Source organism: Hippocampus zosterae, chromosome 11 (assembly GCF_025434085.1).
Source record: "Hippocampus zosterae strain Florida chromosome 11, ASM2543408v3, whole genome shotgun sequence".
Classification (NCBI taxonomy): domain Eukaryota; kingdom Metazoa; phylum Chordata; class Actinopteri; order Syngnathiformes; family Syngnathidae; genus Hippocampus; species Hippocampus zosterae.
In genome coordinates, this window is record NC_067461.1 from 355516 (window position 1) to 383453 (window position 27938).

At 50.7% G+C, this 27938-nt stretch overlaps 2 protein-coding genes across 5 annotated transcripts; one reads left to right on the forward strand and one right to left on the reverse strand.

The window, feature by feature from the left end:
* Window positions 1-857: 857 nt before the first annotated feature.
* Window positions 858-7172, reverse strand: LOC127610310 (dual specificity protein phosphatase 19-like). Its single transcript, XM_052080286.1, has 5 exons — window positions 7050-7172; window positions 5652-5888; window positions 4562-4608; window positions 2222-2374; window positions 858-1614 (listed from the first exon to the last, which is right to left on the reverse strand). Exons 2-5 carry the CDS (start codon window positions 5866-5868, stop codon window positions 1432-1434), a joined length of 600 nt encoding a protein of 199 aa, XP_051936246.1. The 5' UTR covers window positions 5869-5888; window positions 7050-7172; the 3' UTR covers window positions 858-1431.
* LOC127610291 (nck-associated protein 1) lies at window positions 7074-26716 on the forward strand. Of its 4 annotated transcripts, none has more exons than XM_052080243.1 (32): window positions 7074-7421; window positions 12047-12064; window positions 14603-14713; window positions 15582-15674; window positions 15766-15822; window positions 15904-16046; window positions 16127-16217; window positions 16811-16948; window positions 17015-17063; window positions 17155-17311; window positions 17394-17450; window positions 17844-17940; window positions 18030-18136; window positions 18209-18341; window positions 18820-18901; window positions 19550-19608; window positions 19735-19880; window positions 19993-20125; window positions 20198-20317; window positions 20632-20771; window positions 20909-21040; window positions 21539-21757; window positions 22013-22143; window positions 22221-22318; window positions 22411-22504; window positions 22620-22702; window positions 23213-23293; window positions 23408-23501; window positions 23570-23686; window positions 24585-24694; window positions 24815-24904; window positions 25074-26716. In XM_052080243.1, exons 1-32 carry the CDS (start codon window positions 7314-7316, stop codon window positions 25188-25190), a joined length of 3405 nt encoding a protein of 1134 aa, XP_051936203.1. In that variant the 5' UTR covers window positions 7074-7313; the 3' UTR covers window positions 25191-26716. The 4 variants fall into 4 exon arrangements, with proteins under 4 accessions (XP_051936203.1, XP_051936204.1, XP_051936205.1 ...); XM_052080244.1 differs by having other exon boundaries at window positions 15588-15674; XM_052080245.1 differs by lacking the exon at window positions 12047-12064 and having other exon boundaries at window positions 7076-7421.
* Window positions 26717-27938: the final 1222 nt, after the last annotated feature.

Below are 27938 nucleotides of genomic sequence, written 5' to 3' on the forward strand. Positions count from 1 at the left end.
GCTATTGCCTACGACAACTAGTTGTGCCCTTTTTGGCCAACTAGTCGCAATTAAACCTTGCAGGCAAATTATTGTGCCGCACGAGTGAAAAATGACGAGGCCGTAAGACGTCGGCACGTGTCCTGCGCACCAAAAGGTATCAATTGCCAGCAATTTGTTAGTTGGACAATTCAAATCGTCTTCATACGAGGCAAAGCATACTTGACCTTGAGCTTGGGCTTTCAAGGACATCAAAGAAAAACGCTCAAAGCACTTTGCCGCCGCGTGTGCAGCAGCCAGATTGGAACAGAGCGCAGAGGCGCACATCGGCTGGCGTGTCGACACTGAAAGCCCCCCCCCCCCGGGGATGCTACAGACGGGACAGCTGGAGCCGTCCTACGGACCCTCTCATCCAGACGCCGAAATGTCAGAAAAATGTCAGGGGGAAACCCGAGTTGGCTGGGCCGCGGCGGCTCCCGAGCGATGTTGTTGAAGAGCGACAAAAGCCAAAGCTGTGCCGTCACGCCGCGCTTTGCCGTTCCCGACGCTTGTTTGTGTTAAATTAGAGCACAACGTTGCGTCAAATGTTGACCCAGACCCGCTTGCAAAAACTGCCAGACGGCGTACAAAACAAAGAGCAAATTGCGGGAGGAATGAAGCCGCAGCGTGCAAACATTGCACTTCTTAACAATTGCTTAACAATTGGCGGCCATTTGGCAAAACGTAGCTCCTCCTCCAAGCCGTTGGCACGCCACCTCCCTGCCCACTCCCACAAGCGCCCGCAAGCGCCCGCCGCCCACACAAACTGCAAAAGCTCTGCCTTCAAACACACACGCACACAGAAAAAAAAAAAAGAAAGAAGGAAAGAGGACAGCTAGACAAGAGAAGATGTCTATTTGAGATGATAATCTTACCAGCATCTCTCATTGGGAGATGCTTTCTGTGTTTCTGGCACACATGCACCCGCACCCGCACGTACAGGCTGCGCATTTTTTTTTCTTAGGGGGGGGGAAAAAATGTCACTTTATTTTCATTACAGCACAACTTTTCCCTTAATAAAAAAATAATAATAAAATTTCCCCATCATGGCACTAAAATGTTTTTCTTGAAAATAGGCGACTTCAGGGCCTTTTGGGGGTACAGCACATAGGGTTTGATGGCCATTAATGTTATCAGGGGCGGTGGAGGGGGGGGGGGTCTTCTTAAATTGTCTCCCCTAATGGGCTCCCTGAACCCAAAAAGTTGGAGAAGCCCAGTCTGACCTTTGACTTGACTTGACTTGACTTGACCCCCCCCCATGGGCTCCCCTAGCGCTTGCTCATGAGGGCTTCACTTGTTATCCAAACGTACAGGAAAGGGCAACTTTGAATTGGTGAATTGGCGCCGTAGGACTTTAAAAAAAAACCACACACACCCTGAGGGGGGGGTGGAAAGTGAACACGGGGCGGGGTCTCATGGTCTGTAGTTCTGCAACTGGCGGTAGAATCCCGAGTTGGGTCGACTGGAAGGCCTGGCCAGCTTGACCTGCCGGAAGGCCTCGTCGAACGTAAGCCCTTCTCGCCACATCAAGTAGGCCGTGACGATGGAGGGGGAGCGCGACACGCCGGCGTTGCAGTGAACCAGGACCACGCCATCCTGAAGACGGAAAGAAACAAGACATCTTGTTTCTCTCCGCATGTCAATCAAGGGCCGCCATGATCTCATCATCCGATCGCTGCTTTCTGTGCTTTGCTTTCAAACGGAACCCAATCCGGCAGCCCCCGCAGGGCTCGCACGGACAAACGTAAACCACACGCGCAGATAAGAATAGTCGTCTTTTATGACTCACTATCAGTCAGAGAGGTCGCTCCGTTGCATGATTTTTTTTTTTTTGCCGTAGTTAGACCGAGCAGGCCTGGCTTTCATACTATTCGGGGGATTTAAAAAAAACAGCTGCGATGTGAAAATTGCCCGAGCTGAGATAATCCATCACGGGCAACACGGAAACGTAATTTGCTTTCAATAACGAATGTTCTCCTTTTGTCCTTATTTGACAGCGCCGGGCTGAGTGCTTTCATGTCCGGCACGCAGGAGGAAGCGCCGGGGGGGGTCCGCCCGCCGGGAAGGCCGTCCGATAAAAGCAGTTGACAGGTAACGAAAGGGGACACCCAAACGTGGGCCGACGGTGCGCGTGGGTTGATTGAGCTCATCGCCGAGACACTCGGCCGGAGAGCGCCTCTTCAAGAAAATCCCTCGCGCGTACCTGTTCCCGGGCGCGCTCGATAAAGGAGCCGCACTCGTTCACGTATGAAGTGATGTCGGTTTCCGGGAGGTCCAGGATCTGGACGGTCTTGTAGAGCAGCCGATCGGGGAAGGCGTTGGCCACTCCGTAGGCCACGTTGAGCACGTGCGACACCTGCAAGACACGCCGGCGATGAATGAGGCACCTTGAGCTAACGACGCCATGGCGACAGACGGGGAGCGGGAAAACGAGGCGGGCGTGGACGGTGTGCCTTCCCAAGGGCGGAAAGAAGGAGTGGCTATTATGAGACAGATGGCGTCCATTCATTTCGTCGTCGGTCGTCTGCTCTCTCACTTAACTTGACTTTACCTCAGGGGCCGCGATCCTCTCCTGCGCTCTCTTGACATCGCACGGCTCATTTGCGTCCTTTTTGCGCTCGCCCCCTCGTCCCTTTTGCCGGATTGCGCCGAGCGATCGTGACAAAGACTTTCCGGCGGCGGTTTTCATATTTTGTTGATTTGAGCCAACAAGCGCCGCATTTTATTTTATTTATTTATTGCAGATGAGAAAAATGAAGCGGAAACTTAACCCATTTCCGCAATGAAACCGTTTTATTTTTATTTGATTTATTTCATTCTCGTCAGATATATGGCGGCCTCCTACTGGTCGGTTATGTGAATAACACGCATGAATACATTTAATCGATCACCGTTTCTGGAGAGTATTTCATTTGAACGTTTTACTCTTTTGCCGTGTCATTGGATCAATGTTTATTGTCAACTGCTGCCCCCCCCCCCCTTTTCTTTTTTTTTTTTTTTTTTAGTATTGATGGTTTCTATAACGCAACGTGATAGCTGTGGTATTAGGAGGTGGATTAATTACGGTAAATCCCCAGCGGCCGAATGCACCTTCCAGCACTGTACTCGGGCAGCTGAATATAAAAGCACTCGCACTTCACTCGAGCTGAACTCAAACCGGCAATAAAAACAAGAGTACGGGATGAGTAAAATGATGACTGCGGTGTACTCACAGAGCACCGCAAGTGTTGTGTTCAGCAAATGGAGAGCGGCAGCCATACGTGAATGGCACTTTAGTGGCTCATTAAGGAGGCCCGCACGCGTACGAGCGGGCTCGGAGGGGGGAGGGGGGAGGGGGGACGGATAACATTCGCTCCCAATGCCGCCGCGTCTGCTTGGAAAGAAAGGCAGCCGGGATGCCGCGGCCGGTCCGGCTTATGGCCTCTCGTATATGTACATTAGCACGCATTAGCATGTTAGCATGTGATCGATGGCGATAATTACTCGGCGGCGTGTCACAGGTGCGTGCCGGGATTAAATTATAACAGTCACTTAGCGTGATTAACGACCTCATCGGGGCGCATGAACAAAAATCCGAGCAGACATCAGCATTTTTTTGTCTTTTTATTCGATTTGACGGAGCGAGTGACGTCATAAGATGGCAGTTGGGCGCGAGCAGCGGCCTACGGCGGCTCCCTCGCAAGTCTTCTCATTTTACAATTGCATGTTTCTCCGTTTCTGTCGTTCGGTAAGCACGAATCTTTTTTGTTAAGTTAGGAAATCAATGTTGTTTCTGCTGTCTAAACTCATAATAATAATAATAACAAAAACAAATCGGATTTTTCTTAATCAAGTTGCTCCCAACTTGTACGTGATGGTACTGCTGTATTACAAAAAGCGATGCAAAGTACAACCACGATAGTACCCGAATAAACATTGCAAAATACGCTCCTTCTTTGAGAAAATCAATCAAAACCGAGCATTACTCGTGATCTGTGTCGGGATATCCGAAGGAAGACCAATTCACGACTTCATGGAGCATTCTTTCGGCCTTTTTTGATCCATTTTAAGACCTTGCCTTCACGAAGGATGACGAGTCGGAGTGGGCGACTTGGGCTCTGCGTTTTTCTTTTTCCACTGTATTTAGATATCTTACACAAACATTTTTCCTTTGCTATTTTTCAGATGGACTTTCAAAGGTCTGAAAATGGTCTAGAGGACGAGGCATAATTTCCAGTGATAAATGAATGGCCCTCGTTTTTGGAAGAGTTGTCGGTAAAGCCGACGTTTTTGAAAAAGCCCTTCTGTTGTCGATCTCAGCGGGTTGCGCGCTGGATAAAGTGGCCATCCCAAGGTGGCAAAATGCGCTCGCATCTCATGAGCTTCAACAAGCAGCGGGGAATGGCCGGCAAACCTCCCTCCGAGCGACCATCCCCTGGGGTGAGAGCCTTTCCTCGGAGCCTTGCAGGGATCGTTTACTCCCCCCTACTGAGCGGGAGTGACCCTGCATGAGTCTGACCACGGCAAGGACACGCCCGCGCTATTGATTCTTTCCTCCACTGACCCGGTATCTCTGCAAGGTGTCCATGTCGTGGGCCGCATCCTGAGAAGCTGAAAGTGCAGGAAAAACACCATGTCAGAAAAGAGAGTTGGAAGCAAAACAAACACAAAAAGAAATCGGCCGCGGGCTCGGATGAACTGCCAGTTTTTGCCGATTTTGTGACTCATTATATGATGCAAAACGGGAACTTGAGCACAATCAATTTGCGTTGGCGTTTTCTGACCGTCGATTCAAAATAACGTCTTGTTTTTGAAGGAAGGGTTATCAATATATGGTATTTTGTGCATCAAATTCATTTGTGATTCTAAAAAAAAAAAAAAAACATCAGTTGGATTGTCAAATGAATTGTAAGTTTTAGCCCCCCCCCCCTCCCCCCCGCCAATAAATACTATTGTGATGGCTGAGGTCCAACTTTTTCATCTTCGGGGGTAGCGCGAGAGTCGTATCAGAGATGGGACGTCAATTACCTGCGATGGGAGCAAACGCTCCTCAAATCCATAATGGCCCCCGCGAGTTGTGTTTGTGCGTGTCAGGAAAAATAAGTGTAAAAGGGAATGTCTCCTCAGAGGGAAAATTTTCATAAAAATGGACAAGGAGAGTGGAAAGCGTTTGTGGTGTACGTGGGGGGGGGGGTGGAAGCCGTGGCACGCGCTGACACCGATTGGCTGACGCGCAGGAAAAACGAGCGCCACGTCAACGCCGTTAAGAGCTAATGGGCCGTAAAGGAAACGCTTACTTTTTTTATTGAGCCGAACAGATGCAATATTTATATTGATCCCCGCTGAAGAGTTGGCTTGGCTACCAGGTGAAGGGTTACGTGCGCGTCTACGGAACCGAAGGGCCACGTCGAGCTGTCGGGGAGTTGGGCGTCGGGCTCAAGGACGTTCCGACGGCAAGGCACAACTATGTTCGCGCCCCGCCGGCTGCTGTTATTCGGTTCGTTTCTTTCCCGTATACTTTTTATCCAACGGAGAGCCACCAAAATAGCTAGCAATTTGAATAAGTGCAATTTCTAATGTATGGATAACATGAGCAATGCGATAAAGAGACTTGTAGTTGAAGGAGCGTGTGGGCTTCTGTTCCGTTTGATTACCCAGCAGTAAGAAGGGTCGAACCACTCCAACTTGAAGGTCCAGACTTTTATCCTCCACAAATCCGCATCCGTTTGCGTCCTCCAGCTCCTCCACCTGTGTGCCGCCATCAGTGGTCCTCTCCAACAGCTTCCTGCCCGTCACCGTGGTGACGCGGGTGCACTGTTTCCTCAGGCGGCTTTTGGAGAAGCCCTGGATCTCCCCGGACAGTGAATGCATCGCAGGAGGGCCGAATCAAGCTGTAAGAGATGCAACATGGAGAAATGTAGCAAGTTTAGCAAGAAAGAAAGTTGTTTTTTTTAGGGGCGGGGGGTCGAGTAATTGCGTCTATGAACAAATTGCAAGGTAAGCAAACTTTGTGACAGTATAATTTTGGAATCATGGTGTAATTTGTTTCAATTTCAAGCATTTACAAGTTGCATTACGAATGACAAATATTGAAATCTGTTAAATCTGTTAAAAACGATTAGCGTACTCGCCTCATTTAAAACATGTAGGGGGATTCTTGAAACAACATGCAACGAGAAAGTTTTATAATCGCGGTCCCAAGCCTTTTCGTAACACTTAAGCGGATGCAGTCAATAACTAAATTGGGAGAAAAAGAACATTCGCCAGTTGCGTTGACAATGTTCAAGATCTACACACTACACAGGCAGAGAAGCCGGAAGTACGTCACAAGAAGCGTTCAAGTCTTACGGAAAAGTAGGAAAAGTGAATATCGCCCAGACGGAAGATTTCTTCTCCATTGTCTGACACGGCTCATCTACAAGAAAAAGTAAAAATGTAGTTCTTTCTTTCTGATATGGTGACTACCCCAGATTACTTCTCACGTTTATGTGAAAATCTGACTGTAAAATAAGCAGAATTGCTTTTTTTTCGCCCAATGCCAATATGCAAAATCTGAATTTTCTCTTTTCTCCTGGTAAGATTCATTTGAGTTCCTCCTCGATTCTGTTCTTTGTTTCTAACGGCACTTGGTTGACAGAGTCCCGTGATGAAAAAAAAATTTGCCCCCTTCTCAACCAAGCCTTTTCTATCATGGGCAAGTTCAATCAACCTCCTATGAATGTTTTGGGAACGTGGGAAGAAACCAGAGAATCCGGAGAAAACCCTGGATGCGGATACAGGGATAGAGAATACTGGTGAGCGCGTTCACCTCACAGTGCAGAGGCTTGGGGTTCGATTCCGGCCCCGGCCTTCCTGTTAGGAGTTTACATATTCTCGTGCCCATTCGGTGTACTCAATTTTCCTCCCACCTTCCAAAAAACATGCACGGTAGTTTAGTTGAACGTTCGAAATTGTTTGATTGTGCGTGCGAACGCTTGCTTGTCCATGTGTGCCCTGCGATTAGCGAGCAACCAGTTCTGTGCAACTCGTGACGCCACTCGAGGTGCACTGACCGTGAACGCCTCAACGTGGAAACGGGAGCGCCTCCACTCCCATCATCCTAGTAACCGAGAAAAAAAAAAAACAGGGCGAGCGGCTGGAGCGACGGTGGGTGGAGTACAGGAAGCTGCCGCTGTCCTCGGCTATCAGATCATGGCCCAAATCTAATTCCTACGCAAAAGCCACACATAGACAAGCCGAGACTGTGGACATCAGTGATTTTGAACCCGTGCTTTTTTCTTTTCCCGACTGATTTGTGGTGATCGAGGAGCTCCAAGATGTCTCGGGGAGTGATCCAGCCCAGCCAGCAGAAGCTGGCCGAAAAGCTCACCATCCTCAACGACAGAGGCATCGGGATGCTGACCCGTGTTTACAATATCAAAAAGGTGCGCACACACATTGAATGCGCATACGAAGCACATGGACAAGCTTGAATGGCGATCTGAACATTTGCAACTGAAAGCCGGTGCCGCTCGTGTCAACGTACGTTAGTGCAATGAATGCGCGATTAGCTTGCATTGTATGCAAAGTATCGACATCTTGGGCTACCCTTCGACTTTCTCTATCTAATAAGCGTCATGGATTCCCTCATAACGGTGGGAACAAGAGAGAGAGTTCGCCTTAATTTGCCATGTTTGTGGCTGGCGGTGGGTACAGTTGCGGCTAACAGCGTTAGCTTGCGGTAATGTTGGCCCCTTGCGCCCGGGAGCGAATTTACGACGATTTCGAGGCGTTTATTATGCAGGGACAATAAAATTAACATATTGTCAGTGGTTAGTAAAAGAACGACGACGAGGGCGATGAAATATCCACACCCGGACTCCGAATTACGAGCGTCGGGGCCTGTCGCCGAGCTCGCGTCGCTTAATGTTGTGTTAATGGCGGAGGGTGTTGGCTAGGCTAGGCGAACGAGCCGAGCTCCGCCTAACTCACGACCGCGAGAAGCCCGAAGAGGAGAGCTCAAGCACGGCCGCAGCCTAGTGGGCTGGCCGCTGTCACACCAGTCAGGAGCTCTCAGAATATTTATACTCCCTCACGTTATCGAGGCAAATAAGAAACGGCCTTGAAAAAAAACACATAATTTGTGCTACATACATACATGCATACATACATAAATATATAAAAAAATAAATATTAAAACGTGATATATATATATATATACTGTCTATATATACAGTATATAATATATATAATACTGTATATGTATATGAGGAATTTATATATGTTCATTATATGTATGTATGTATACAGTGTATATATATATAAGATAAGATGAGATATCCTTTATTTGTCCCACACTGGGGAAATTTACAGCGTCCATATATAAACGCATGTAATGTATTTAACTACACAAAAACAGTACTGTAGTCTACTGTTGGTGATGTGACAAGTACCCCCAAAATGAATTTGTCAAAACGTCTGGAGTGCGCACTTCTCGCCAAGTACAACGCACCTAGAATTTGGAACATTTTGAAAAAGCTTCTATACCAAGCCTTTTTTTTTTTTTTACAAATTTACCATCTTTAATTAACCTGCCTGCCTCCAAAATGTAAGGGGCAGGGACTACATCACAGACAGATCATGCTTTCCGATCTTCAAAAACAGCTTTGTGAACAAGTCATTTGAAAAGAGAATGTGAATCACAATTTTCCAATTGTATTCTTGCATCATTTGAAAATGTTTCTCCAACAACAGAATCAGTTCCTTTTACCATTTTTTGTACAAGAAACTTTTAAACACCTTTTAAATCATACTGGAACTCCTGAATTGAAAACAACTTTTAGATAGAGTAAGGAAGCGAATTCATTCATTCTTTTTTTTGTTTTTTTTTTAACAGTTGCGTAGCTTGGTATAGTGCCAAAATATACGCATGATTTTTAATCCAATCTTTAAAGTAAGAGAAATAATGCTTGCTCAATTATGGGAGCCCCACGCCCCACCCACACACCCACCTCCGCTCCAAAGGGTGTTCAGTTGTCTTAGTTGTACAGTTGTGTTTGCCCCAAAGTACTGTGTTTGTAAAGAACGTGCAGGTATGGTTATATTCCTAAAGGCTTGTTCGTGAACGTCGGCGTTAGATCTTGAAGGCTGCTTTGTGAGGGCGAGAGAAATGTTGGTTTTTTCTGGGGAAGAGCCTGTGACGGCTTATATTGTTTGTGAATGAAAAGGGAGAGAGGAATGGTCGACAAGAAAAGCCGTTAGTCCGCTCGCTCACACTGGTCTTTCTTTTCAGAGCATTCACGCTGAGCAGTCCAAGGAATGGTCAGATTAATGAGAACCCCACGGACACAATTGGCCACATTGCTTTGGCCTGATTTGGTGGGAACTGTCCCTCTGTCCCTTTCACTTGCTCCTCGTCATGCTCATTTTGCTTTCATTTTCACATAGAAAAATCGGTAATTCTGGCCACAAAAGACAAAAAAAAATTTTGTGCGTTCGCAGAACATTTTAAAATCACAAAGAAACAAAAGTTCACTTTTTGGAGTCGGGTAATTGCACAGTTGAAACCCCTTCGCATCCAAAATCCCAGTTAGCAATCCCACTTTTTTTGCATTTGGGCCAAAATCGAGCATCTTTTGAAACTGATAGTCACGCAATGTACAAGGAGTGATTGGCAACACCCGACTGGGCGAAGAACGATTGGTCAGGGAAACCCCTTGCTCAGTTTCTTTGCATTAGCATTTTGAGTCCACGGACAGCGTCATCATCTTGATTTGTTTGGCAGTTGTTTGAAAGACACTTTACCGCCATGTACTGGACAGAACTTGCGTGGAACAGGGCCAGAGGAGAGATGTCGGCATCACTTTTTTTTCCCCCCCACCCGAGTCAAGTCAGAATTTTTGAGGATCAAATGTCACAGAGGGCGGCCCGGTAGTCTATTGGTTAGCACGTCGGCTTCACAGTGCAGAGGTACCGGGTTCGATTCCAGCTCCGGCCTCCCTGTGTGGAGTTTGCATGTTCTCCCCGGGCCTGCGTGGGTTTTCTCCGGGTGCTCCGGTTTCCTCCCACATTCCAAAAATATGCATGGCAGGCTGATTGAACACTCTAAATTGTCCCTAGGTTTGAATGTGGGCGTGGATGGTTGTTCGTCTCTGTGTGCCCTGCGATTGGCTGGCAACCGATTCAGGGTGTCCCCCGCCTACTGCCCGGAGACAGCTGGGATAGGCTCCAGCACCCCCCGCGACCCTAGTGAGGATCATGCGGTACAGAAGATGAATGAATGAATGAATGAATGTCACAGAGTGCGATCTGAAGTGGTTTGGGCAAACCGTCGCTGTCTGTCAGGGAGTTTCGTTGGCCGTGCCGTGGGAAGCTAACTGCCGCCGTGACCTCGCTAAAAACAACGCGCACAGTGCCGGATTCCCCCTCCGTTGCTTCGCTAGGCTACGATAGACTCGTACATTGTTGCGCTCCCGGAGGCGCGGCGCATACAGAGTCGAATCGTGCGTTCCTACGTTATCCTACATGGTAGTTGGCGGCCATTTTGTTGGAAGTGGTTACAACCCACTACCGTTACGACGGACAGATAAGCTACGTCCCTCGAGCTACGTTGTCACCAGGTTGGACTGTAGTCAGATCCTGAAGAGTTACATGAAACTTTTGGAAATCTCTTTGTACCAAAGAATTATGTAGCCACTTTGTGACCTTTTTTTTAGTCAGAGATTGAGAAAAAAAAAACGTGTATGTGTGTGTGTGTGCCAGCTGATACAGAGTAACTGATAATGACATGATTGGATGGGCGAGCACCCGTCCCGGTCTTCTGGTTTTTCACATTTGAGTCGTTCCGATGGATCGTGTTGGTGACATGACGCCACTTTGTCCCCCCCCCCCAGCCCCGCTGTTGTGCGCTCTGTCCCTCTCCAACTATACAATTTAAATGTGGCACCTTGCTACACAGAATGTTCCAGAATACGGAGCCTACCTCAGGCGGCCTCAGGCTGGTGTGATGGCCCCCGCCCGAATTTAGTCGGGGGTCACCGGCAACCAGTTGAACAAAAATCGCAATGAGTCACGGTTGACATTGGAGATAATGGCTACAAGATAGCATATTGCATTATTGATCTTTTTTTTTTCCTCATCTAATGCTATTGATGACGACAATATAACGGTTGTGAAGATTGTTTGTTTTTTTTTTTTGTAGGGAGATAGGAGACACCACTAAAAGATGTCAACGTAGCCAGATTATTCGGCGTGAGACAAAATTCCATTCAATCCCGAGAAACGCGGTTCAATCAACTCTGCAATCCCCAAAAGTGAATTGCACCACTTCATTCGATGCGTCCTATCTCGGAGGGGATGCTCCTCTGATAAATTCCGATGGACTTGAAGTATCCAACAACATGTTGTATCGTTTTTTTTGGGGGGGGGGGCACGTTCTCTGTATCATAATTGAAAGTATTGCACAGGAAAATCTGATTACTCGATTGAAAATGACTCGCTAGCTGCGACCCAAGAAGAGAGTTTGCGAAGCGGCGTCCCACTGGCACGGTTGCCGCGCTGAACACCGACCGACATGCAGAGATCCAAAAGCTGTACGAGGACACTGACAGGCGGCCCGGCGGCCCGGATGCTGAGGGAACGCTCGCTGCCTGCCAGTTACTAGGCAACGGCCTCCCCCCGAAATACGGAGGGAAAAAAAAGCGCAGGGGCCCAACTTTTTTGCCGAGCGTCGGCCATATTACACTCAAAATGGACGTGTTACTTCCCGGCGAGCGCGGAAGATGCTACTCGGCGCGTTAGTGGCAAGTCGGCGTGCGTCGAGCCGCTGTTGAGTAACGATCGAACGCTCCCGCGGCGGGCGCCCTTTTTTTTTTTTTTTTTTTTAATGTCTCGTGGAGAACTGCGGCAATGCAGCAACACGTGCGTAAACCGATGCATGCTCGCCGCGAGTGTGTGCGTGCATGCTGTGTGTGTGTGTGTGTGTGTTGAGTCGTTTGTCTGGCTTGGGTGGTTTTGATTTCTTCTCTTCTTCTCTCCGTTCCAATGCTTCCCCCTCCCCTCTCCTATGCAGCAAGGACAAGTTTGGAAGGTTTGCAAAGTTTATCACCTTCCACTGATGACCCCACCCCCTTCCCCAGTCCCACCCTTCCCTCCTTACATCCCCCCCCCCACCCCCCACCCCCTCTCCTGGCTACCTGTACTGATCTGTTGGTCCTCTGTGCTTATTGGTGTTCCAATTGGCCACTGCGGGCTCGCTCCACGTCGACTCGACAAACCAAATTCTCTGACGTTTGATGTGATGAATTTAAAAACTAAATCCGGTTTGCACACAACGGTGAGATACCTGACCGATCGTTTTCAGTGGTTAAAGTTGCGCTCTTGCGACTATTTGCACGCTTGTCCCACTTAGCCAGAAAGCGCGCACGTTTCTAGCGGCCGTAAAACCAGCACCAGGATCACAATCGATCCGTGTTGGCTCATTTCATCGCGCTAACAGCGAGACAACAGATTGTAATTAAAATGGCGGTCAGGACGCAAAATCAGTCGACGCAAACTTTGCCAGCCTGGGGGAACCATGCCGGGTTGACCATCCGGAGGTTGTAGCCTTAGACACGATTTTGACGCGGCAAACTTTACTCGGCGTCGACTTGAATTTCGCCTGCACCCCGTTTAGGCGGCTACCTTATCGGGCTTCCACGGTGGAGTCCGCCATGACTGCAAGACCAGTCAATGAACCGATACGCAGGTGACATTCTTGCAAAACCGCCCCCCCCCCCCCCAAACATTCTCACGTGGTTCATGGACGTGGCTACGACCATAGCTAGGGTGCGATCAGATCGGTTGACGCGTGGGACCCCTTCAAGAAGGCCAGCGGGAGCTGCAAGCCGAGGAAAGATGGTCTGTTCTGGTATCCCGACAACCGCTTGCACGCTCCTCACTCCCCCCCCCCCCCACCCCCGCCACGCCGCCCCCTCCATTGGCTGCGCCGTTCCCTCCTTCCTTTCCATCCATCCACCCAACCCCCCCTCCATGAAGCCGGACAGCTTTACGCACACTCTCGCGCTCCACGTCAGCGAAATCCCGCCGTCGTAGTTGAACCCGATTCATGCGAACTCAATCGCGAATCCGCAATACGCACGCGTCGTCAAATTTGATTGGGGGCCCATCGCTCGCCGCGTTGCATCATCATCATTGGAACAGAGAAAAGAGAGCGTTTGACGTGGCGGCCTCGAGAATGACCGTCCCTTGTCATTTGATACAACGAACGGCATTGTGACGGCGCTACTCGGATACAAAGTTTCAGGAGTACTGAGGTGGCGCGGGAGATGAATTAGCTTCATGTAGACATGAAGTAGCGCATCTTAGCCCGTCTTATTGTTGGCTTGGCTAGCAAACAGACGGTCGCCTTGCTGTGAGGAGAATTGGGCTTTGCCCCCCCACCCCCCTTGCGGGAAATCGGATGTTGTCGTTTGTGGTGTTTTGTATTGTGTGCTTGAGCTTTTTTTGTTCAGATGCTTATTGGGGGGTGCCAAATGCGTATTGTTGTTTTGCTGCTTGAAGTACGCGATTATCTTAGCGGCGGCGCGCTCACACTTGGCGCGCCGCCCCACCGCTGTGAGTTTCGACAACAAAATTTTTTTATCCCGACTCCAAAATCTCCAGTCGAAGGGAAGTTCTTAATCCTCGATAATCAGTCGTCCGCAAGGCCACAATGACGCACGGCGCCCTCCATTGGTATGGAGGCTAAACTGCTCAGGAGCGTCGCTTGCTAACACCCCCCCCTGAGTTGGCGAATTTTCATGTGAAATGTTTTTCACATCGGAACGCGGCGAGTTTGCGCGGGAATAACGAGGCGTTTGTAAAGTTGTAGCAGGTGGCGCCGTATGCCGTACTTCCGCAAATGGTGGCCAAGGAACGTTGGCGTACTCTACTGCAGATGGGGAGAGCGTTGCTAGGATATGGTTTTATTTATTTCATGAACTTAATGGCAAAAACTCGAGAGAGAAAGAAATAAACAGACGCGCAACGTTGTGGAGGCGCCACCTGTCACGCCATCGCTTTTAAAGACGCCGTCGTCACGTCAGCAAAAGATGATCCCTTCTGCACCGCGGGGAAGTCGTTTCCAACATGGGCTCCCGATCCACGTCTCGCCAGTCGCCCAGTAAACCGTCTTCTCAGGTGACGCTTTAAACTCCATTTATGGGGCGGGCGGGGGCGGGGAGAAAATATGATACTTGCGTCCAATGTCCATTCCTGACGGGAGGCGTAAAGCATCTGGTCACCTTAAGCAAGCTGATGCATGGCCGCCGTTTGAGCAAATCGGGTCTCGGGGGTCATTGAGGGCCACCTCACCGCACGTGAAAACCCACAGCCGGACGTGCAGGACTTTCCATTTTTGCGAGCAGAGTGCAAAATGGAAATGAACCCCGCGCGTATTCATGTGCATCTTGGGCGTCGACGTGAACTCGGCCCGTGGCCGCTCACGCGCTCGCTTGGATGAACCGACGTCCACGTTTTGAGCCACGCGCTCTTAGACGCTTCAAGACCAATGAAATGCAACCAAAGCTTGAATTTTTTTTTTCTTTTGCTAACGCGCTCCTCACCTGATGCGTCTTCTCCTCCCCAGGCCTGCGGAGACCCCAAGGCCAAGCCCTCCTACCTGGTGGACAAGAACCTGGAGTCCGCCGTCAAGTTCATCGTCAGGAAGTTCCCTGCCGTGGAGACGCGCAACAACAACGTGAGTGTGCCCCCCCCCCCCCCCCCCGCGCCTTGTTTGGAGTCGTAGCCGGCGCTGGCGGCGGTGCCAAATGGTTCTCGTCTTGCTGCGAGCGCGCGTCCCTTTCGGATCGTTTGGCAGAAGCCGCTTCAGCCTTTTATGATGAGAAGCGCTCGAAAAAACGCAACATTTACTCGCAAACGCGGAAACAATGTCAGAGCGTGTGGAGACTCATTACTTGGCCGTTAGCAAATGTGTCGTTAGCTTGCGGCGTGTGTGCTTATGGCAAGCTAGCGCACGCCCGTGTGCGTTTGTGTGTGTGTGTGTGTGTGTGTGTGTGTGTGTGTGTGTGTGCGCGCGCCTGGCTAATAGCTTTGTTCGATATAAATGTGCAAAAAATGGTGTCTTATGTTGTTTTCTGTTTCTGTGTGTGTTTGTTTTGCATGCTAATCCTGGCTTATTCCGGACTTGTGCTTTTTGGTAAGTTTGTGTTTTTCATTTGAGTTTGGTAATACTCTAATTGTTTATTGGACATGTTTTGAGGCTATTTTTTGGTCCCCTTTGCTTTGCTCGGCTGGCTCCATTTTTTTTTTAAATGTTATTTTATTTTTGGAACGGTCTGTCGTCGAGCGCATCTACCGAGTGTCTGCGGATGCTTGAAGCAGAAAAGCCGTGCCACTCGCATTCTCAGCCCTTTGGACAATTTGGAGTCTCATCTGCATGTTTTTGGAGCACGGGCGCAAGATGCATCCACAGGGAAAGGCCAGAGTCCAAATTCAAAGCCCCCCCCCCCCCCCGATAACGACCCCCCAACTAAAACGAGCGGCGATGTTGACGTGACAAGCCTCGGTTCTCGTGACGCGTTGTGACTTCAAATGTGATGTTGCAGCAACAGTTGGCTCAGCTGCAGAAGGAGAAGTCGGAGATCCTGAAGAACTTGGCTCTCTACTACTTTACCTTCGTGGATGTGATGGAATTCAAGGTTGGCAGAGCCATGGCGGCGACTTTTTGAGCCGTGAGCGCGCGCGTGTGTGTGTGTGTGTGTGTCCCAACATCTCGCTGTGCATTGACAGGACCACGTGTGCGAGCTGCTCAACACCATCGACGCGTGCCAAGTTTTCTTTGACATTGTAAGTGCCTTCCTCGCCGGGGAGCTCGCTCGTCTTTTGCCACGCGCGGACGTGACGGGACTGTTTTTGTTTCCGGTCAAGACGGTGAACTTTGACCTGACCAAGAACTATCTGGACCTGGTGGTGACTTACACCACGCTCATGATTATCCTGTCACGCATCGAGGAGAGGAAAGCCATTATCGGCCTGTACAACTACGCTCACGAGATGACGCACGGAGCCAGGTGAGCGCAAACGCAAACGCGCGGCGACTTAAAACGCGCCGAGTGACGCCACCTCTCACTTGTGTGTGTGTGTGTTGCAGCGACCGCGAGTACCCCAGGCTGGGCCAGATGATCGTGGATTATGAGAACCCTCTGAAGAAGTTGATGGAGGAGTTTGTGCCACACGGGAAGGTAGTCCGTCCATGCTCATTTGCATATTAGCAGTCGGAGTCCAACGACGGGTCTGGAAAGAAAAAAAAAAACAAAAAAGACAATGTGACATCCATTTGTCCATCCATCCATCCATCCATCCATCCATCCATCTTCTACCGCTTATCCGGGGCCAACAGCTTTAGCAGGGAAGCCCAGACTTCCCTCTCCCTAGCTACTTCTTCCAGCTCTCCCAGGGGGATCCCGAGGCGTTCCCAGGCCAGCTGGGTGACATAGTCTCTCCAGCGTGTCCTGGGTCTTCCTCGGGGTCTCCTCCCGGTGGGACATGCCCGGAACACCTCACCGGGGAGGCATTCAGGAGGCATCCGAATCAGATGCCCAAGCCACCTCATTTGTCACCTTGTCTTTTTTTGTTTGTTTTTTTTCCTTCCGCAGACAGCTTTAGCTCCTGCCAAAGCTGTCTGCGGCAGACATAGCCGCAAATGTTTTTCACGCATCGATGTTGTCAAGGATTTTGAACGATCCCGAGCCACGCCGCAGCAGGAACGCAGCGAGCGCTTTTCTCGGATGGAAAAAGCTGCGATCATGCGCCGAATTTGCTCCCGTTTGCGCAGTCTCTATCCGACGCCCTGATCAGCCTTCAGATGGTCTACCCCAGAAGGAATCTTTCCGCCGACCAGTGGAGGAACGCCCAGCTGCTCTCGCTCATCTCCGCCCCCTCCACCATGCTCAACCCCGCACAGTCGGACACGGTGAGTCCCGAAAAGAGGCTTTGAGCCCGATTTCCCGGCAAGTGTGACTTTGCGGCCTCTTTCCAGATGCCCTGCGAGTACTTATCCCTGGACGCCATGGAGAAATGGATCGTTTGTGAGTCGGGGCGGGGGTGGTGGGGGGGGGGGGGGGTGATGTGACCCGGCCGGCCACCCGCTTCACTCGTTGCTCTTTGTGGTTGACTCAGTCGGGTTCATCCTGTGCCACGCGGTGCTGAACGGCGACGCCGGCGCCTTGTCGCTGTGGAAGTTGGCGCTGCAGAGCTCCACCTGCCTGTGCCTCTTCAGGGACGAAGTCTTCCACATCCACAAGGCCGCCGAGGACCTCTTTGTCAACATCCGCGGGTGACGTTTTTCCTCCCCGCGCAAACGGAAGGCGGCATTCCAACCATCTTCATCTTTTTTTTTTTTTTTTTGTGCTTTGCAGGTACAACAAGCGCATCAACGACATCCGAGAGTGCAAGGAACAGGCCCTGTCTCACGCGTACGAGCGCGCGGCGCTGCCGCCCCTTTTCTTTTCCTTCTTCACACTCAGCGAGCGCATTTATTGAGTCGGCTACATTTTTTTCTTTTTGTATTTCCTTTTCTGCCGTTTGCGACCCGCTCGTCTCATCTCTCTCGGGTGTGCGTCTCGCCTTCCTTTTTTCTCTCTTTTGTTCCCTCCCGGTCTTCCCCGCGTTTCATCCTCCGTACTTAATCTGTCTGCCGCTTTCATCTCGCTTCTCGGTCTTCCCGCCACGGCTGTCATTTACTCACTTTGGTGCCTGGCGAGGATTGTCCTCAAAGTGTCATCGCGGCGTGTAAGGGGGGCGGGGGGGGGGGGGGGGGCATGAGGCCTCGGCTCTGACTTCCTCCTTCTGTCTGCCCGACTCCTCAGAGGCTCCATGCACCGAGAGCGACGCAAGTTCCTCAGGTCCGCCCTCAAGGAGCTGGCCACCGTCTTGGCGGACCAGCCGGGCCTGCTGGGTCCAAAGGTAGCGCCGAACCACATCACACCTAGCGCGTCGCCCCCCCCCCCCCCCCCGCCCCTCCCCCGTTTCACCACGGCATTTTATCGTTTTAGGCCTTGTTTGTTTTCATGGCGTTGTCGTTTGCCCGAGACGAGATCATCTGGTTGCTTCGGCACGCGGACAACATCCAGAAGAAAAGCACGGATGACTTCATTGACAAGTAGGCGCCGCCGGAAAGGTGCTCCTCGGGTGCGCATCGGCGCACCATCACGCGTGTCCTTTTGTGGAGCAGACACATCGCCGAGCTGATCTTCTACATGGAGGAGCTGCGAGCCCACGTGAGGAAGTACGGCCCCGTCATGCAGCGCTACTACGTGCAGTACCTGTCGGGCTTCGACGCCGTCGTACTCAACGAGCTGGTGCAGGTGCTACACGCGTCCCAGTCCTTTAGCATATCGTCCATTTGGAGCTCTCGCTCCTTGGAAGCGTGCGTCAAGCGTTTGGATTTGCCTCCGCTCGAACACGGCCGGCGCTTTTTGAGGAGAAAAGCCTCTGGAAAAAGCGAGTGCGATTTGTGCGCCACTCAGTCACTCCCAAAGACGTTTTTAAACGTCTCTTCAGACTCGGTTGGGAAGGGGCTGCTAGTGAATGAGTTAAGAGCCGTGGCCAAGAGATTGGCGTCCCTGTGAGGCTTTTCATTTCATGCTATTTGCGTGCGCCGTTGTTTTTCCCCTTGCCTCAATGGCCGAAAGCAAATCGGCAACTGCAAGGGCGTCGCCGAAGCTCATGACGGCCTGTGGCTCAGAAAAAACAAAAAAAACGTTATGACGTCGGAACCCTCGGAAGTCCAGTTTGTCTTTTTGTGGTTTGTAAGCGGAGCCCCTGCGCTTTTGTGTCTGCCAGAACCTGTCTGTGTGCCCAGAGGACGAGTCCATCATCATGTCTTCATTCGTCAACACCATGACCTCGCTCAGCGTTAAACAAGGTAAGCGCGGCAAAAGATGGCGGCGATGGCGGAACCATCTTTTTGCCCAAACCGTGAAACTCTCCATTAAGGATGGCGGAGTTGTGTTTTGTCTCATTCAAAAGTCACCAAATCAGACTTGCTCATTCCACTTAAATCTAATCTCTTTTTTTTTTTAATTGACAATTTTATCTGGGGGCGGCCCCGGTAGTCCAGTGGCTAGCACGTGGGCTTCACAGTGCAGAGGTACCGGGTTCGATTCCAGCTCCGGCCTCTCTGTGTGGAGTTTGCATGTTCTCCCCGGGCCTGCGTGGGTTTTCTCCGGGTGCTCCGGTTTCCTCCCACATTCCAAAAATATGCGTGGCAGGCTGATTGAACACTCTAAATTGTCCCTAGGTGTGAGTGTGAGCGTGCATGGTTGTTCGTCTATGTGTGCCCTGCGATTGGCTGGCAACCGATTCAGGGTGTCCTCCGCCTACTGCCCGAAGACAGCTGGGATAGGCTCCAGCACCCCCCGCGACCCTAGTGAGGATCAAGCGGTTAGGAAGATAAAATTCATTCATTCATTCATTCATTCATTCATCTGTGGTTTCATCGTTTGCGCTTGCCCGTAAAGTGTACTCGAGTGTTGTGAAAGCTGCTCTTGTTGTTGTTCTTGTAATCTTGCAGTTGAGGATGGCGAGGTCTTTGACTTCCGCGGGATGAGGCTCGACTGGTTCCGGCTGCAGGTTGGAATGGGCCACACACTCTCTCGCTCTCTCTCACACACTTTCTCGCTCTCGCAGTGGTCAATCTGTGCGCGATGAATTCTTGGGTTCAACGCATGCGAGCGGCGTTTGCTCTCCTCCGCGCAGGCCTACACCAGCGTGTCCAAGGCCAGCCTGGGCATCGCCGACCACAAGGAGCTGGGCAAAATGATGAACACCATCATCTTCCACACCAAGATGGTGGACTCGCTGGTGGAGATGCTGGTGGAGACCTCTGACCTCTCCATTTTCTGGTCAGCGTTCGCGAGGCGCTCCGCCGCCTTCGGTGGCGTGAATGGCGCCGGGAAGCGCCAACTCTCATCCGTCCACGTTTGTATTTGTGTTGTGTTGTGTGTGTGCGCGCAGCTTCTACAGCCGCGCCTTTGAGAAAATGTTCCAGCAGTGCTTGGAGCTTCCCTCGCAGAGCCGCCACTCCATCTGCTTCCCTCTGCTTTGCACGCACTTCATGTCGTGCACCCACGAGCTGTGTCCCGAGGAGGTAACCGTCCCGATCGGCCCCTCGCGGCGCCCGGCATCCGTCCACATTGTCTCCTCGGCTCCGTCCCCGCAGCGCCACCACATAGGCGACCGCAGCTTGTCCTTGTGTAACATGTTTCTGGACGAGATGGCCAAACAAGCCCGAAACCTCATCACCGACATCTGCACCGAGCAGTGCACCCTCAGTGACCAGGTAGGAAGCGCCGACCGATTTTTTTTTTGACGAGTTTGAACGTTTATTGGGTGTGCCAAGCCACCTCCGTCATTCCGATTGTTTACCGGCAAATAAAAGTCATGACGGAGACCCTCAAAGTCCCCTGAAAAGCCGCGATGGCATTTAACGGCCCTAATGCTCGCCGTCGCATTCCATTGTGGGCGCGTGACGTAAAAAGCCCCTTAAGTTTGACGGGTGAGCTCTCGGCTCAAAGCGGCGGAGCGCCGCATCAAAGGTGGCTTTACGGCCGACCCGGCAATTCTTGTCCCATCTGTCCGAACGCCCGCCGGCAGCTGCTCCCCAAACACTGCGCCAAGACCATCAGCCAGGCCGTCAACAAGAAGAGCAAGAAGGCCACGGGAAAGAAGGGCGAGCCGGAGAGGGAGAAGCCGGGAGTGGAGAGCATGAGGAAGAACCGACTACTCGTCACCAAGTAAGTTGACGAAAAGCAAAGCGACGACGAGCTTTTTTTTGAGAAGATCTGATGTGCTGAAAGTGAGGCTTTCTTCTTTTGTTTGAAATAACGGGGGCCGTTTGAAGAACGTGTGGTTTTTTTTTTCTCTCCTCCAGTCTGGACAAATTGCACACGGCCCTATCAGAACTCTGCTTCTCCATCAACTACGTTCCCAACTTGGCGGTGTGGGAGCACACGTTCACACCGAGGGAGTACCTCACCTCCCATCTGGAGATTCGCTTCACCAAGTAAGCAGATGCGGCCTTGTCATGAACCCCGCCCCCCACTATCGTTTTGCCCCCAAATCCGATTTGCAATTTCAAAATTGCTTCAATAAAAAACGGCTGAAAATGACCTTTGAAACAAGCGTTCACACCCGCGTTCACACCCGCATCCACACCGTCACCGAGCGGGAACCGACCCCACGCCAGTCGGGCGAGTGGACACACGACGGCCCCTATTCGACGGAAATCTACTTTCCCACCCCTCCCCTGCCCGATTTCCAACGATCAGCTCGGCGGCAAGCTCCGCGGGAGTCCGAGAGCGATCCGGATCATTTGAATCAAATGCGTTGCGGCGTTTGACACCTGCGATGTGCAGCGTGCTCTCGAAAGGGTCCCGATCTATATTGGTGTCCTGAAGCGCCCTCGTGTGGCGAATGCCTGAAAGTCGCCACTCGAAAATGAAGCCTTTTATGTTAAGCGGCGAGTCTTGTGCCCGCCCCCCCCCCCCCCCCCCCCTTGCAGGTCCATCGTGGGCATGACCATGTACAACCAGACCACTCAGGAGATCGCCAAGCCCAGCGAGCTGCTGACCAGCGTGCGGGCCTACATGACGGTGCTGCAGTCCATCGAGAACTACGTGACCATCGACATCACGCGGGTCTTCAACAACGTGCTGTTGCAGCAGACGCAGCACCTGGACAGCCACGGCGAGCCCACCATCACCAGCCTCTACACCAACTGGTGCGTGGCTAAGCCCGTCCAAGCCTCGGTCCGCATCACAAACTGCGTTCCAGTTGCAATCGGTTTGAATGGAGCACTCGGCGTCATCCGCGGTTTCATGATCGATTCCGTTCAAATAGTTTTGCGAAAAAACTGCCATGGGAAGGTTTTGGGAAGCACGGTGAAAAGTGAAACGTTTCCACTCGAAGAGCAAAAAAATAGTTGGCGTCGTCCCGTACGGCAACCTCGATGTGGCTTTTGAAACGTTGTCGGCAGGTACCTGGAGACGTTGCTGCGGCAGGTCAGCAACGGGCACATCGCTTACTTTCCCGCCATGAAGGCCTTCGTCAACCTGCCCACCGAGAACGAGCTGACCTTCAATGCCGAGGAATACTCTGACATCTCAGGTACTGACGCCCCGTGCGTACGACCCCCCCAACCCCCCTCCACGACTGTCACCAACTGTCCTTGCGCTCCCCGGCAGAGATGCGCTCGCTATCCGAGCTGCTGGGGCCGTACGGCATGAAGTTCCTCAGCGAAAGCCTCATGTGGCACATCTCTTCGCAGGTGTCCGAGCTCAAGGTACGGACGGGCGGTGTTACGGCCCCCCCAATTTTTTTTTTTTCTTCTTCTAGCTTTTAGCGTTTGCCCTGAACGTGATCTGATGTGCGCAGAAATTAGTGGTGGAGAACATGGAAGTGCTGACCCAGATGAGAACCAGCTTTGACAAACCCGACCACATGGCGGCGCTGTTCAAGAAGCTCACTTGTAAGGCATCCCGTTTTTCCGCTCTTTGGCACTGATTGGATTGGATTTGAAAGGCATTTCGGATCGCAAGCGCTCGGTTTCTCACTTTTTCTTTTCTTTTTTTTTTTTTTTGTAGCGGTGGACAGCGTCCTGAAGAGGATGACGATCATCGGAGTCATCTTGTCATTCCGCTCCCTGGCCCAGGAAGCGCTGAGAGACGTAAGAAACACAAAGACGAGGGCGCGCTGTGTCTGTCGCGCGTCTCCACTTGGCCCCGTTTAGTGGCCGGTTCGCCCGATGGCCGAGCATTTCGGGGCATCTCTTCGTCCCTTTTCAACCGATTGACCCAGAAAATATTGTGCTCCGCTCCGTGACTGAGTTAGCAGCTATTTTACCAAAAGAAAGAGGAGGCGCTTCTGTAGTTTAGCATTGGAACTTGGATTCACGCATTGGAACACGCACGCACTCCGTTACTTCCTGCGACACATACTCCGTCAAACCGTACCTGTACATATTGTTGGTGTCAGACTGCCATCTGCTGGAGTCTGTTGATCATTGCAGCCGAGTAGTAGCTTGAATGACCGCAGGCAAGCCGTTGAAAAACCTCGGCGATGTGTGTATTCCTTGGTGGCGCCCCGAAATCTTTCATTTCCGTCAAGGCTCTTGTTCATCTTGTCATCATTTCACGCTGCTCAAGGTTAGCCCGACCTCTCCTGTTCTCCTGCGCAGGTGTTATCGTGCCACATTCCCTTCCTGGTCAGCTCAGTGGAGGATTTCAAGGACCACATTCCCAGGGAGACCGACATGAAGGTACACTCACACCAATCCCGTCTGCTTTTAAACTCAAATTAATGACAATAATAATATGGAGATATTCATTTTTTTTGCGCATTTGTGTGTGTGTGTGTGACTGTGTCCATCCAGGTGGCCATGAACGTCTACGAGCTATCTTCCGCCGCCGGTTTGCCGTGCGAGATCGACCCGGCCCTGGTGGTGGCGCTGTCCTCGCAAAAGACCGGTAAAGCGCACACGCGCGTGCACCCCGACAGAAATTGACAGAGTTGTTGACGATGGCTGCGCGCGTAGAGAACATCAGTCCAGAGGAGGAGTACAAGATCGCCTGTCTGCTGATGGTGTTTGTGGCCGTTTCCTTGCCGACGCTGGCCAGTAACGTCATGTCGCAGTACAGCCCCGCCATCGAAGGTACGCGAAAACCGTACATCTCGCACATCCTCGCCAGAGCCCATCCCTAAGCCGGGACCGGGCACGCGACAACAAACAAGCATTGCCGCAAAACTATGATCACCTCGTCCTATTATTCCCACAATTGCGCACGCCTCCGGAACAGGAACGCCAAAATGCTCAGGTAGACTATCGACAAACGTGATTCCAAAGTAGCACGGGAGTCGAGGCGAAGCCGACGTTCAAGGACGTCCCGCGTGTGTTGTTATCGTGAAAAGGAAAAGCGAGACGCGTCGCGACCGCGGCGGAGACGCGGCGGGAAATGTCATTTCCTGCTCCGGTGGCGCGAGGCGGCGGCAAGCAAAGCGGCCGCGATGGATTCATTACGCTGCAGCTTCGCCGCTTACCTCCGCGTTAAGGTCACTCCACTCGGCGGCGCTAATTGAAGGTGAAAAAAAAAAATGCCTGCGCTGAATAAAGTTGATTCTGCGGCGTGGCGGAGCGAAAGCTTCTCTTGATGGAGTCGCACCGACGCTAACAACCTTGAAATGAAAGGCGCCATTGTTAATAAGGGCCGCCCGGGAAGAGGATAATGAGCGGTAATAGGCTGGATTGTTAGTAAGCGGCTGTGGCGTGTCTCGAGCACCTCTCCAATGCGCGCGCTTGCTCCAGCACGCGCTCATTGAACTTGGTGTCAAATACCCGAATGACCTCCCATCAGTTCCTGTCTGGAACAAAGATGTCTTGATGGCTTCTCCGCAGTTGCACGCTAACGCCGTGACGGGAAAACTTGCTCAGTAGCCTTGGTAGGACACACTGGATGGGTCGTTTGGAGATAAGGTTTAAAAAAAAAAAAAGTCGTTAGAACGTGATAAAGAGGAGCTAGCTTAGCCCGCTGTGTATTTGCTGCCCCCCGCAGGCCACTGCAACAACATCCACTGCCTGGCCAAAGCCATCAACCAGATCGCCGCCGCGCTTTTCACCATCCACAAAGGAAGCATCGAGGACCGCCTCAAAGAGTTCTTGGCTGTAAGCGCCTTGCTTTTGCTGGTTTTTGTTTTGTTTGTTTTTTTGGCAACTCGATCAGCTTGCATCATCTCTTGACATCTTAACACTTGCTTGTGTGTGTGTGTGTGCTTTTGTATCTAGCTGGCCTCGTCCAGCCTTCTGAAGATCGGCCAGGAGACGGACAAGATGACGACGCGCAACAGAGAGTCGGTTTACCTGCTGCTGGACATGGTGAGATTTGCCGCGTGCGAAATGACGCCGCGTGATAGGCAACAAAAAACCCCGCAACAACACTCCCGCAACACCGAAATATGCGTTTGCTTATTTTTGCTCTGGAAAAATCGCACAAAAAGAAAAGGGAAGATTACGTTGACGTGTATCCGTGTTGCGATGTTGTCAGATTGTGCAGGAGTCCCCCTTCCTGACCATGGACCTGCTGGAATCCTGCTTCCCATACGTGCTCCTGCGTAACGCCTACCACGCCGTCTACAAGCAGAGCATCAGCGCCAACGCGTGAAGGCGCCCGTCTGCTTCCTCAGTCCTCTAAAACGACGCCTCCGCCACGCCGCAGTGTTTTCCCGCCTATTTGCGATTGGCTGTCCTCCGTGATTTGATGACGAACTCGCCTTGAACCAGCCTAAGATGCCGCAGCATCACAAACGCACACCCTGAAAATGTAGATGGTGGCCTCTTGGTGCCAAGAAATTACATGGAAGTGAGGTGAGGAGCTTCTGCTTTTGGAAAAATAGTGCTTTAGCACCATCTTGTGGCGTCGCTGGGAAATTGTAAACCTTCCTGCGGGGCATGGTTTCCAGGCAGACTTTCACGATTGGCAGCAGGGCTCCGTCCTTCGCCCACATGACTTTTTACTTTTACAACGGGGCTGACAGGAGCTCCTCCTCAAATACACTACTTTTATCTAAAAGGGGGACCTCGACTCCCTTCGACAATTTTTGTTGAGGGGACTTGATGTTCCCCGATGCCACAAAATGGCGTCAAAGCGTCTAAATTAAGCTCGCCACTTTGCAATAAGCGACAAGAGGGTGGCAAACCACCAATGTTGTCTCAGTGAAGCTGCTCAACCCACTTCAATGCCACATATGACGACACAAAAAATGAGTGAGGTGAGCGATTTTTTTTGTTTGTTTTTTTGAAGAAACTAACAAGGGATAAATTCACCCCAAAAATCTGTAAACACGCAAATGTGTGAATGCTGCACCGCAACTATTTGTGGATTCACTGTAATGCTACCAAGTAAAAAAAAAAAAATACACGCGTACCTATGCTGGCTGAGCGACCAACAACTGACACACACACACACTAGCTGGATGAAGTTGGGGATCAGTCGACACTTTTTTGGTTTTATTCCTTTTTATTTTTTTTAAATATTATGTCATGCTGTTGCTAGGCGGACCCCAGCCGCGGCAACACGAAAAACAAACTCGAGCGTTGGCTGGTTTGTTATGCGAGGACAAAAAAAAATTATAAATATATAGTATATATAAATATACAGTATATATATTGAGTTGACACTAAACTATTTGACGGCTTGTATGTGTTGGTGACGGATTTGGATGATTTTTCTTCCTTGATGTTTTTCATTTTTGCTCGAGGAGGGCGGCCGACGTTTGCTTGCCGTTTGTGTATCGATGACACGGACAGTCCAATCATTTCGCCGCCTCGTCACATTTCACAGTCAAAACACTCACGCGCGCATACACTTGTAACATGGTGATTTTTTTTTGGGGGGGTGGGGGCTTCTTTTCTAGCTAGTGGTGACATGAACTCTCTGGGTTACATTCAAAAAGAAAACCAAAAAAAAGGTTTTTGACGTGAACTCAACTGGTCTGTTTTTACATTTTCTTATTTTTTTTTTTTCAATTTGCCAAGCGTGTTAACAACACTACATAATATGTTTGTGTGCGAGAGGGACGGGGGAGGGAGGGATCGGGGATCATGCATTCTGTAACATAGTACCAGGAAGCCCTCGGCTGCTCTCGAATCATGGTTAATAAAGTACAAGTGAACATGTCTTCATCCGTCCGAGCGCTTTTGGCTCTTTCTTCTGCTTTGCGGCCTTCTCCCAAGATGGCAAGAAACCATTGAAGGTTATTATTGCATCACCTCGACTCGAGCTGACCTCAGGACAGCACATGACGAGTGCGGGTAAGGTTTGGACTCCTTGGGACGTTGCTTGTGAAGGGCTTGGCCGATTCCTTCTAATGCTGAAGCGGAGGTCACTAGGGTCAAATGCTCCCAAACATTTGAGCGGTTGTATTTCGTATATAAATTGGGTTCATCACCCACATATAATTTATTCATCAAAAGATATGTAAACATGTACAAAGCCGAAACTTTGATGACATCTTGTGTTGATAAAGACATTGTAGACGTTTGGACGGTTGCTGTGACGGGCTCGTCCAAATTCGCAGGCTTTCATTCTGCAACTGGACTGCACGTATTTCCCAAATTCCAGAAAAAAACAATTCACGGGCAGGGTCCTTCGGCGCTTCCAAAATGCTCTTCCACAGGTCGCCTCTGGGGACCGCATGTCACAGCCGCACATTCCGCCCCGAAACACCCTGTTGCCTCTCCAACTCTGAGAACATCGGCGGGTTCGTGACAAACTGGATTGACGGGGTTTGGGGAATTAGTGATGCGACTTTGAAAAGAACGATGAGAGCTGGCTCTCTCTCTTTCCCTCTCGCCCTCGATGTCGCTCTCTCATTTTCCACATGTCTGAAGCGAGGTTTGGCAGTGGCTCAGCTGCCGTGATGTAGACCAGGTAAGGGGCGAGGGGCTTGGTAGGTACAGCACAGAGTGCACGCTGAGCACATACTCCGTCGCGTCTGCGCAGCCACAGACACATACCTGTCAACTTGTACGTTTTGCCAGTATTTTATACGTTTTTTTAATCATTTCTAATCATGTATGGCGTATTACAATGTACAGTAAGGCATTTTTCGATGAAAAAAAATGACCATGTATAAGGCGTTTTTAGCCGAAAAAAACGACCATGTATAGTAAGGCGTTTTTAGACGAAAAAAAACGACCATGTATAGTAAGGCGTTTTTCAACGAAAAAAAACGACCATGTATAGTAAGGCGTTTTTAGCTGAAAAAAAATGACCATGTATAGTAAGGCGTTTTTAGCCGAAAAAAACGACCATGTATAGTAAGGCGTTTTTAGCCGAAAAAAACGACCATGTATAGTAAGGCGTTTTTCACTGAAATAAACGACCATGTATAGTAAGGCGTTTTTAGCT